The sequence below is a fragment of the Girardinichthys multiradiatus genome, chromosome X, assembly GCF_021462225.1.
Source record: "Girardinichthys multiradiatus isolate DD_20200921_A chromosome X, DD_fGirMul_XY1, whole genome shotgun sequence".
In the NCBI taxonomy this organism is placed as follows: domain Eukaryota; kingdom Metazoa; phylum Chordata; class Actinopteri; order Cyprinodontiformes; family Goodeidae; genus Girardinichthys; species Girardinichthys multiradiatus.
In genome coordinates, this window is record NC_061817.1 from 38,589,015 (window position 1) to 38,601,163 (window position 12,149).

The following is a 12,149-nucleotide window of genomic DNA, read 5'->3' on the forward strand; positions in this document are numbered from 1 at the left end:
AATCCGCAGCTGCTCACTTCCGGCCTCCGTATGGCGCTGGTTTTAGCGGTCGACGAAGGACCCAGCCCACGTAGACCAATGGGTCCTGTCCCAATACTCGCACTTCCACCCTTCTGTCCCTGAATTGTTCCCGTTGATGGGTTCGTAGTGTGTCCCAGTTCTCCAGAGCCGACAAATATATATTTTTACTGGTTTTCCAGCCTCAACATAGTAAGAAACCAGTGGGTTCAGAGTGATTCTGGGCCAGTTCTGGGCCAGTAGATCATAACACTGAAGTTACCTTTCAAACAAACACTGGAGCAGCGAGAGTCTGGTGTTTAAACCTACGTCACTTCCGGCACTTTCTTCTCCTTAAAACATTTTGCTTGTTGCAGTTTTAAATAGTTTTTTTTTAGCAACTGAAAACAGGCGCTGGTTCCCGCCCTTTTTGATGTTGCAGTTACGGTGCAGAGGTGCAAGTCGATGACGTAATCCCTACTGTCCCAATTCTCCAATTTTGCAGCTTGTAACCTGCGCACTTCAACCACTATGTGCACTTGTACAAAGTAAACACTTCATAGAGGGGCGTAGGGTGTAGTGTGGGAGTTGGGTCAGGGCCCGGGTCCTTCGAAGGATGCAGCCCCTGAGGCTGACTTCCGGGTCAGCCTCAAGTTTTGCATCTTGTTAAATTGTTTTCTGGAATATTAATTTGTTTTCTGAAATGTAAATTTGTTTCAGTTCTTGTAAAAGTGTTTTGCATCTTGTTAAATTGTTTTCTGGAATATTAATTTGTTTCAGTTCTTGTAAAAGTGTTTTGCATCTTGTTAAATTGTTTTCTGGAATATTAATTTGTTTCAGTTCTTGTAAAAGTGTTTTGCATCTTGTTAAATTGTTTTCTGGAATATTAATTTGTTTTCTGAAATGTAAATTTGTTTCAGTTCTTGTAAAAGTGTTTTGCATCTTGTTAAATTGTTTTCTGGAATATTAATTTGTTTTCTGAAATGTTAATTTGTTTCAGTTCTTGTAAAAGTGTTTTGCGTCTTGTTAAATTGTTTTCTGGAATATTAATTTGTTTCAGTTCTTGTAAAAGTGTTTTGCATCTTGTTAAATTGTTTTCTGGAATATTAATTTGTTTCAGTTCTTGTAAAAGTGTTTTGCATCTTGTTAAATTGTTTTCTGGAATATTAATTTGTTTCAGTTCTTGTAAAAGTGTTTTGCATCTTGTTAAATTGTTTTCTGGAATATTAATTTGTTTCAGTTCTTGTAAAAGTGTTTTGCATCTTGTTAAATTGTTTTCTGGAATATTAATTTGTTTTCTGAAATGTAAATTTGTTTCAGTTCTTGTAAAAGTGTTTTGCATCTTGTTAAATTGTTTTCTGGAATATTAATTTGTTTTCTGAAATGTTAATTTGTTTCAGTTCTTGTAAAAGTGTTTTGCGTCTTGTTAAATTGTTTTCTGGAATATTAATTTGTTTCAGTTCTTGTAAAAGTGTTTTGCATCTTGTTAAATTGTTTTCTGGAATATTAATTTGTTTTCTGAAATGTTAATTTGTTTCAGTTCTTGTAAAAGTGTTTTGCATCTTGTTAAATTGTTTTCTGGAATATTAATTTGTTTCAGTTCTTGTAAAAGTGTTTTGCCTCTTGTTAAATTGTTTTCTGGAATATTAATTTGTTTTCTGAAATGTAAATTTGTTTCAGTTCTTGTAAAAGTGTTTTGCCTCTTGTTAAATTGTTTTCTGGAATATTAATTTGTTTTCTGAAATGTTAATTTGTTTCAGTTCTTGTAAAAGTGTTTTGCCTCTTGTTAAATTGTTTTCTGGAATATTAATTTGTTTCAGTTCTTGTAAAAGTGTTTTGCATCTTGTTAAATTGTTTTCTGGAATATTAATTTGTTTTCTGAAATGTTAATTTGTTTCAGTTCTTGTAAAAGTGTTTTGCCTCTTGTTAAATTGTTTTCTGGAATATTAATTTGTTTCAGTTCTTGTAAAAGTGTTTTGCCTCTTGTTAAATTGTTTTCTGGAATATTAATTTGTTTTCTGAAATGTAAATTTGTTTCAGTTCTTGTAAAAGTGTTTTGCCTCTTGTTAAATTGTTTTCTGGAATATTAATTTGTTTTCTGAAATGTTAATTTGTTTCAGTTCTTGTAAAAGTGTTTTGCCTCTTGTTAAATTGTTTTCTGGAATATTAATTTGTTTTCTGAAATGTTAATTTGTTTCAGTTCTTGTAAAAGTGTTTTGCCTCTTGTTAAATTGTTTTCTGGAATATTAATTTGTTTCAGTTCTTGTAAAAGTGTTTTGCATCTTGTTAAATTGTTTTCTGGAATATTAATTTGTTTTCTGAAATGTTAATTTGTTTCAGTTCTTGTAAAAGTGTTTTGCATCTTGTTAAATTGTTTTCTGGAATATTAATTTGTTTCAGTTCTTGTAAAAGTGTTTTGCATCTTGTTAAATTGTTTTCTGGAATATTAATTTGTTTTCTGAAATGTAAATTTGTTTCAGTTCTTGTAAAAGTGTTTTGCCTCTTGTTAAATTGTTTTCTGGAATATTAATTTGTTTTCTGAAATGTAAATTTGTTTCAGTTCTTGTAAAAGTGTTTTGCCTCTTGTTAAATTGTTTTCTGGAATATTAATTTGTTTTCTGAAATGTTAATTTGTTTCAGTTCTTGTAAAAGTGTTTTGCCTCTTGTTAAATTGTTTTCTGGAATATTAATTTGTTTCAGTTCTTGTAAAAGTGTTTTGCATCTTGTTAAATTGTTTTCTGGAATATTAATTTGTTTTCTGAAATGTTAATTTGTTTCAGTTCTTGTAAAAGTGTTTTGCATCTTGTTAAATTGCTTTCTGGAATATTAATTTGTTTCAGTTCTTGTAAAAGTGTTTTGCCTCTTGTTAAATTGTTTTCTGGAATATTAATTTGTTTTCTGGAATATTAATTTGTTTCAGTTCTTGTAAAAGTGTTTTGCATCTTGTTAAATTGTTTTCTGAAATATTAATTTGTCTTTAAGTTTGTAAAAGTGTTTTAGATTTTGTAATGTTGGTTTGCCCCCCTCCCCCCACCGGCCACCGTAGCAGATACATAAAATAAATCAAACCTGATAAATCACAACATGCAACAACTACACAGTTTCACTCTGTGACGAAAGCAGCTGCTTCATGTTTTATTCTCATGATATCATCATTTCTAGATGAAAAGTTTCTTGACAAATAGAAAGTGACGGGTAAAAGTAAAACCGAAAACGGCCACTGAGCAGAGCCAGCGAGAATCTTCAAAATAAAAGCCTTTAAGTTTGAGCAAAACAAACAAAGCAAGAAAGTTCGGAGCCAGATTCGGATATCAGATTCATCCTAGAATCATCAGATATATATCGGGTTGTGTTTGTCCATTTGTGTTTCAACTGCTTGTTGTTTTTCTATAACTGTGTTTCGTACTAAGATGCCGCTTTTATTATGAAACGGTCTTCATTTCCGGTGAGGTTTGGAAAGTAGACTGCGAAGAAAAACTTCCAGAGGAAGCTCGGATGGATCAGTGATCCAAGCCCATTGACTGATCCTGGGTCAGAAGTTCTGACAAACACCAGCAGTCAGATCAGAGCTGATTATTTGTTACTGATCAGTCTAACTGTACTGCTATAATCTGTCACCGATCAAACCTGGACCACTCAGATTACAGAGACAGACCCCCAATCACACCAGATAAATAAATAAACAAACCAATCAATCAATAAATAACTGAATAAATAAAGTTTTAATGTGCAGACCATGCAGTTTACTCAGCTTCAAGCAGTGGTGATGCTTTAGCGGTGAGAGAGAAAAAAGGAAAGCGGGAATTTTTCTCGCTTTCACTATCCTGTTTCAGTTTTCAGTCATCCAAGAATAAAATGACAGTCTGCAGTCAGATCAACACAATGTCAGCCCAACATCTCAGCTCATCACTATCATCTTTATCATGGATCTCATCGGGTTCAGGAGTATGGCATCACTCTTCATTCTCTGCAGTGTCCTGACCTCTGCCCTCTGCTGTGATTGGCTCAACCACTACAGCGACCTGAGGAACAGCTCCATAGTTCTCATCGAGAGCATGGTGAGTACACACTGAACGGCTTCTTTAAAGGGATGTGACAGGTTCACAACAGGTTCTCTTGGTCCAAAAGAGATTTCTTGACGGGCTTCTATAGCTCCCATAGTGACTCCAGAGATTCTGAACAGAAATGGACCCTGGAAGGATTTATCTAAGTTCTGTAGGAGTTTTCATAGAAGAGTGCATTGATGTATTTTAAAGGGGTTTTAGGAGTCATAAAGGTGTTTCAAGGGTTCTGATGGACTAGATTTGGTTTAATTTGTAAAGGATTTTTAGAGTCATGGAGGGGTTTAGGGAAACTGAATCGTTTCCCAGGATTCTTGGTTGGGGGCCAGTTTGGTTCTCCATGTGAGGCTTCAGTTGTCCCCTGATGCAGAAGAGATTTATTTAAATAAATGATTAACTTGTCTGTTTACCTGATAACTGTATTAATGACCTGAAGATGAGGATTTATTCAGTGATGTTGGGTCTAAACCTGGATCAATTGAGGTTTTATTATTTCCTGAAGTGAAAAACCATAAAGCTTGAAGTTTTAGATTTTACTGCTCATTGACCATCGAGGCGACTGTGGCTCAATAGGAAGAGTAGTCGTCTTGCAATCAGAAGGTTGTGGGTTTGATACCAGCTTCCTCCTGCCATATGTCGATGTGCCCCTGGGCAAGGCACTTAACCTCAAGTTGCCTACTGATCTGTGTATCGGTGTATGAATGTGTGAGCGTTAGTGTGATTGGGTGAATGTGGCTCTAGTGTAAAGTGCTTTGAGCGGTCTGTATGACTGGAAAAGCGCTATATACAGGTCCTTCTCAAAATATTAGCATATTGTGTTAAAGTTCATTATTTTCCATAATGTCATGATGAAAATTTAACATTCATATATTTTAGATTCATTGCACACTAACTGAAATATTTCAGGTCTTTTATTGTCTTAATACGGATGATTTTGGCATACAGCTCATGAAAACCCAAAATTCCTATCTCACAAAATTAGCATATCATTAAAAGGGTCTCTAAACGAGCTATGAACCTAATCATCTGAATCAACGAGTTAACTCTAAACACCTGCAAAAGATTCCTGAGGCCTTTAAAACTCCCAGCCTGGTTCATCACTCAAAACCCCAATCATGGGTAAGACTGCCGACCTGACTGCTGTCCAGAAGGCCACTATTGACACCCTCAAGCAAGAGGGTAAGACACAGAAAGACATTTCTGAACGAATAGGCTGTTCCCAGAGTGCTGTATCAAGGCACCTCAGTGGGAAGTCTGCGGGAAGGAAAAAGTGTGGCAGAAAACGCTGCACAACGAGAAGAGGTGACCGGACCCTGAGGAAGATTGTGGAGAAGGGCCGATTCCAGACCTTGGGGGACCTGCGGAAGCAGTGGACTGAGTCTGGAGTAGAAACATCCAGAGCCACCGTGCACAGGCGTGTGCAGGAAATGGGCTACAGGTGCCGCATTCCCCAGGTCAAGCCACTTTTGAACCAGAAACAGCGGCAGAAGCGCCTGACCTGGGCTACAGAGAAGCAGCACTGGACTGTTGCTCAGTGGTCCAAAGTACTTTTTTCGGATGAAAGCAAATTCTGCATGTCATTCAGAAATCAAGGTGCCAGAGTCTGGAGGAAGACTGGGGAGAAGGAAATGCCAAAATGCCAGAAGTCCAGTGTCAAGTACCCACAGTCAGTGATGGTCTGGGGTGCCGTGTCAGCTGCTGGTGTTGGTCCACTGTGTTTTATCAAGGGCAGGGTCAATGCAGCTAGCTATCAGGAGATTTTGGAGCACTTCATGCTTCCATCTGCTGAAAAGCTTTATGGAGATGAAGATTTCATTTTTCAGCACGACCTGGCACCTGCTCACAGTGCCAAAACCACTGGTAAATGGTTTACTGACCATGGTATCACTGTGCTCAATTGGCCTGCCAACTCTCCTGACCTGAACCCCATAGAGAATCTGTGGGATATTGTGAAGAGAACGTTGAGAGACTCAAGACCCAACACTCTGGATGAGCTAAAGGCCGCTATCGAAGCATCCTGGGCCTCCATAAGACCTCAGCAGTGCCACAGGCTGATTGCCTCCATGCCACGCCGCATTGAAGCAGTCATTTCTGCAAAAGGATTCCCGACCAAGTATTGAGTGCATAACTGTACATGATTATTTGAAGGTTGACGTTTTTTGTATTAAAAACACTTTTCTTTTATTGGTCGGATGAAATATGCTAATTTTGTGAGATAGGAATTTTGGGTTTTCATGAGCTGTATGCCAAAATCATCCGTATTAAGATAATAAAAGACCTGAAATATTTCAGTTAGTGTGCAATGAATCTAAAATATATGAATGTTAAATTTTCATCATGACATTATGGAAAATAATGAACTTTATCACAATATGCTAATATTTTGAGAAGGACCTGTAAGTTCAGTCCATTTTACCATTTAAACCAGTTTAAGTAACTGTGGTTTCTAAAGTGTGATGTTGTGTTAAAGGTTGTCTCATTATGTTTCAGGGCGGTCCGTTTACTAACTCGAGCAGTCAAGTAACATTTCCATACAAACTCTACAGAAGGATGAACAAAAAAAAGGTAATCAATCTATTTATTAATTTATCAACCAATGAATCTTTGGCATGTTTTTGTTTACATGTTTAAAACCCCCTGGATGTGCTGATGTCATCAGTTCTATCAGACAATCAAAGAACTGAAGCTCACACCTTCCTGCGTGTCTCCAGGCGAACTCCAAGCTGCTTTTCATCAGAGACTGTCTGGAACAGATTTATGATCTGTATCGTCACAATGATGGCATGTTGCCAGCTGCCTGGGACTCCGTGAAGACCACTGACTTCCTGGAGAGCATCAACAGACAGATCGTAGAGCTTGATAAATGTGTGAGTGCTATGCAGCTGCATCGGTACCGTGACCCCAGCTGGACTTTGAACGTGAGGCACTGCTTCAAAGACCTGAAGAACCAGACTCTGGACCGCTACGTGAGTACAAACAGTTTGAGCTACAGGTGTTACAGCAGGTGATCATACCTGCTGAATGTTTTCACATTTGGCCACATTACAGCCACAAACCTTCATTTGTTTTAATGGGATTATGTTTGACAGATCAACACTGAGAAGAACATCACTGTGAAGTGGAATGTTAATGCATTTGTATTCAGCTCCTTTAACTCCGATACCCTTAAATAAAATCCTGTGCAACCAACTGCCTTCAGAAGTTTGTAAATAGAGTCCAACTGTGTGTAATGTAATCTCACCATAAATCCAGCTGTTCGGTTTCTTGCCTCAGACGTTTGTTAGAGAACATCAGAGAACAACCAGCACCATGAAGACCCTGGATTACAACAAAAAAGCCAGGGAGAAGGTTGTGGAGTAGTTTAACGCAGGTTTAGGTTCTACAACAATATCCCAAGCTCTGAACATCTCCAAGAGCTTTGTTCAATCCATCATCGGAACATGGAGAGAGGATGTATCAACTGCAGGGCTACCAGGATGTGGACCTCCACCTAAACTGACAGGACGGACAAGGAGAGCATTAATCAGAGAAGCAGCCAAGAAGACCATGGTAACTCTGGAGGAGCAGCAGAAATCCACACTTAGTTGTGTACTCTACATCACCCTGAACGTGTCATCCCACAGTGAAACATGGAGGTGGCAGTATCATGCTGTGGGGAAGCTTTTCTTCAGCAGGGACAGGGAAGCTGGTCAGAGTTGATAGGAAGTAGGATGGAGCCCAATTCAGGACAATCCTGGAGGAAAACCTATTAGACGCTTTAGAAGACCTGAGGCTGGGGTGGAGGTTCACCTTCTAGCAGGACAACCACCCTGAACATAGAGCCAACGGATGGTTTAGATCAAAACATGTTCATGTGTTAAAATGGCCTAGTCAAAGTTCATTCCCACATCCAACTAAGAATTTGTAGCAAGAGTGCTAAATGTAGGTTCATAGATGTTCTCCATCCAATCTGACTGAGCTTGAGTTGTTTTAAAAACAGAATGGACAAAAACGTCCATCTGTAGATGAGCAAAGCTGGAAAAGACAAAAAACTTCAGCTGGACATGCAGCCAAAGGTGGTAAAGCAAAGTGTCAACACAGTGGGGTTGAATACATAAGCATGAAACACTTTTTAGATTATTATTTGGTTAAATGTTAAAACTGCATATTATGTCCCTTCCACTTGACAGATATGCATTGATTATGTAGTCTGTAACACAAAATCCCCAAAAATACTCTGAAGGTGTGGCGTTAAAAAATGTGACAAAGTTAAAGGGTTGGAAATAATTTTCCAGTGTCTGACATAATAACTGAAGTTCTGACAGTAGTACTAACTGGGGTACTGTTCCTGCAGGGCGGGAGCAGAGATGGCTGGGAGCTGCTCAGAAGGGAAACCAAACCACACCTGATAAGACTGGATCTGCTTGGGAACCAGTTCAAAGAAGCCATCAGGAGGTAGCCTGCAGCGAGTCGGCATCTCTGAGTTTCCACTGGAACGAATTCAATGGACCTCTTCTATTATTTATTTACTTATTTATACACTTATTTATAAAACAAAATGTTATTTATTTAAGTATTTATCAATGAACTTCAACTGTTTTTGTACTTTTTACTTTTTTATGGTAATAAATTATGAAACATTTCATTTGTTGAGCAGTTTGTGTTTTCTGAAAATAAACCCAAAATGCAGTGAGATGAACTGTTAAGCGATAAAAAAGATTGATAAAAATTCCCTGAACAGCACATAAGGAGAGTAGAACCCTGAATCCAAGCAAGACATGATAAGACAAATCTGTCCTATTACTGACCAGTTTAATGAGCTGAAATCCTTTCTGTTAAATATGAGACTGAAGGGAAACGACTGCCACATGTTTGAAATTTTTATTCTTCTGACTGATCATAATTCCAGGTTCTTCCTCTGGAAAACCCAAGGGCCCGTATTCCCAAAGGTCCTCAGAGTCTGTCAGAAAGCTCCTGACTCAGCCTAAACATTCCTGCCAAGGAGGTTCGGGTTCACTTCAGTTCACTGCTGAGAGTGACTCTAAGCGAGGAGACGACAGAAATTCCTATATTACTGAGAAGGTGTGGTTAACCCCGTTGCTAGGTGTGGTTGACCCCATTGCTAGGTGCGGTTGACCCCTTTGCTAGGTGTGGTTGACCCCATTGCTAGGTGCGGTTAACCCCATTGCTAGGTGCGTTTGCCATTGCTAAGTGTGGTTGACCCCATTGCTAGGTGTGGTTGACCCCATTGCTAGGTGCGGTTGACCCCATTGCTAGGTGCGGTTGACCCCTTTGCTAGGTGTGGTTGACCCCATTCCTAGGTGTGGTTGACCCCATTGCTAGGTGCGGTTGACCCCATTGCTAGGTGTGGTTGACCCCATTGCTATGTGCGGTTGACCCCATTGCTAGGTGTGGTTGACCCCATTGCTAGGTGTGGTTGACCCCATTGCTAGGTGCAGTTGACCCCTTTGTTAGGTGTGGTTGACCCCATTGCTAGGTGCGGTTGACCCCATTGCTAGGTGCGGTTTATCCCTTTGCAAGGTGCGGTTGATCCCATTGCTAGGTGCGGTTGACCCCTTTGCTAGGTATGGTTGACCCCATTGCTGGGTGCGGTTGACCCCATTGCTAGGTGCAGTTGACCCCTTTGCTAGGTGTGGTTGACCCCATTGCTAGGTGCAGTTGACCCCATTGCTAGGTGCGGTTGATCCCTTTGCTAGGTGCGGTTGACCCCATTCCTAGGTGTGGTTGACCCCATTGCTAGGTGCGGTTGACCCCATTGCTAGGTGCAGTTGACCCCTTTGCTAGGTGTGGTTGACCCCATTGCTAGGTGCGGTTGACCCCATTGCTAGGTGCGGTTGATCCCTTTGCTAGGTGTGGTTGACCCCATTGCTAGGTGCGGTTGATCCCTCTGCTAGGTGTGGTTGACCCCATTGCTAGGTGCGGTTGACCCCATTGCTAGGTGCTGTTGACCCCTTTGCTAGGTGTGGTTGACCCCATTGCTAGGTGTGGTTGCCCCCTTTGCTAGGTGTGGTTGACCCCATTGCTAGGTGCGGTTGACCCCATTGCTAGGTGCGGTTGACCCCATTGCTAGGTGCGGTTGATCCCTTTGCTAGGTGCAGTTGACCCCATTGCTAGGTGCGGTTGATCCCTCTGCTAGGTGTGGTTGACCCCATTGCTAGGTGCGGTTGACCCCATTGCTAGGTGCTGTTGACCCCTTTGCTAGGTGTGGTTGACCCCATTGCTAGGTGCGGTTGACCCCATTGCTAGGTGCGGTTGACCCCATTCCTAGGTGTGGTTGACCCCATTGCTAGGTGCGGTTGACCCTATTGATAGGTGCGGTTGACTCCATTGATAGGTGTGGTTGACCCCATTGCTAGGTGCGGTTGACCCCATTGCTAGGTGCAGTTGACCCCATTGCTAGGTGTGACACTGTCTTCTAAGGGCTGTGATTGGTTGTTGCAAAAGACAAAAAAATAAAAATACAAATGTGCTCCTAGTAATCAGCGGAGAGAAATTAACCGATGATAGAATTTAGACTGGATTCAGAAATGTTTAAATCATGATGATAAAACTTATCAAAATCAAATTAATTGTCACACAGCATCAAAATATTTGAACCTTACATGCTCGTCATTATTTTAATTACTTATTATTATGTTTACTCACCATGCTGGTCGTTTTCACACTGCATCTATTTCATATTAATGTGGACAATCAGCAGTCAGCGTTTTACTGTAATCTCCTTCTTGTTTAATGAGGTTTAATTTGGTAAAATGACCAAAACAAAACAGAGAATAAAGGTGGAGAAAAGCAAAGTGAACAGAGGAGCAGAGCCTGCTGGTGGAGGAGAAGAGAGGAGTGTTGTCCGAGCAGACTAGATCACTCTTAACACACCACACACAGCAGGAATATCTCATAGGATTATCTTCAGAGCCATCCCGATAATCAGGGCATGTTGGAAGGGGAAGATCGGGGCAAAAATTGGCATAAAAATCCTGCCGTGTAAACCAGACATTAAGGCCTAAGGTGCTTTGTGAATAACTTTTATCTTACCGAGGGAAAACTGACATCACTAGGAGCTACTTTTAGTCTTAGGATTCTTTGTGAATATGGGCCCAGGTCTTTACCAGGTTCTAAAATAATTAAATGTTTATCTCCGGTGAACAAAAAACACATCAAATTTGTTATGATTCCCAAATGTGAAAATTTAAAAGAAACAACCTCTATAAGCTTCCCTTTCTAGATATTTCAATGCTGAAACACAATATCTACAAGAAATTTAAAAACAAAATCTGTGAAGAGGAGGCGCAGGGTCAGAGGTCAGCCCTCTGTCTGTTGTGCAGATCCTCCCCTGGACCAACCTCTTCAATCCCTCCTGGAACCAGTTAAGGCCAACTGGAGGGAGTCTACAGACAGGAGAGGCCATCCACGTGGGGGAGTCCTGGGTCATTTGAAGACTAGAAGAGCCTTCTGTAACCTTTATCTGAGAAGACGGTAAAAGTGAGAACTGACAGAGGAGGGCAGAAAGGAAGTCCATGTATGGTTTGCACTGAGGAACTGGTGAAGAAAAAACAACCTTCTCCTGAATGTGGATAATGAAAAAGAAATAACTGCTAGCTTCAGAAAGAAGCAACCAGGACACACTGCATATCACTGGCTCAGCAGTGGAGGTGGTGGACAGCACCAGGTTCTTGCTAGTTAACATGACAACCTTACCTGGGCCAAGCATATAGATCAGCGTTTATACTTCTTACAAAGGATGAGAAGATCACAACTTCCACCTCTAGTCTCTAGAAGTAGAATGGGAGGCAGATCCTTTAGTTATCAGGCTCCTCTCCTGTGGAACCAGCTCCCAGTTTTAGTCCGTGAGGCAGACACCCTGTCTACTTTTAAGGCTAGGCTTAAAACTTTCCTTTTGATAAAGCTTATAGTTAGAGTGACTTAGTTTTTCCTGAGCTATCTCTGTAGTTATGCTACTATAGGCTTAGGCTGCTGGAGGACATTGTGACCACTTTCACTCTCTCTGCTACATTCTCATACTACTCTCCAATTGCAATTATTTCCTGTTTTTTTTTTAGCTTTTACCTTTATGTCTCTCTATGTTTTCTCTCT

At 40.4% G+C, this 12,149-nt stretch overlaps 1 protein-coding gene across 1 annotated transcript; it reads left to right on the plus strand.

Moving 5' to 3' along the window:
- Nucleotides 1–3,920: 3,920 nt before the first annotated feature.
- LOC124862497 (interferon a3-like) lies at nucleotides 3,921–8,496 on the plus strand. Its single transcript, XM_047356452.1, has 3 exons — nucleotides 3,921–4,055; nucleotides 6,770–7,024; nucleotides 8,392–8,496. Exons 1-3 carry the CDS (start codon nucleotides 3,921–3,923, stop codon nucleotides 8,494–8,496), a joined length of 495 nt encoding a protein of 164 aa, XP_047212408.1.
- The last annotated feature ends 3,653 nt before the right edge of the window (nucleotides 8,497–12,149 follow it).

Excerpts from the sequence above, each read along its gene's own strand:
- LOC124862497 (XM_047356452.1), top strand. The coding sequence starts at position 3,921 with ATGGATCTCATCGGGTTCAGGAGTATGGCATCACTCTTCATTCTCTGC. Across the intron at positions 4,056-6,769 it reads TAGTTCTCATCGAGAGCATG|GCGAACTCCAAGCTGCTTTT; the intron begins GTGAGTACACAC and ends GCGTGTCTCCAG. Across the intron at positions 7,025-8,391 it reads ACCAGACTCTGGACCGCTAC|GGCGGGAGCAGAGATGGCTG; the intron begins GTGAGTACAAAC and ends CTGTTCCTGCAG.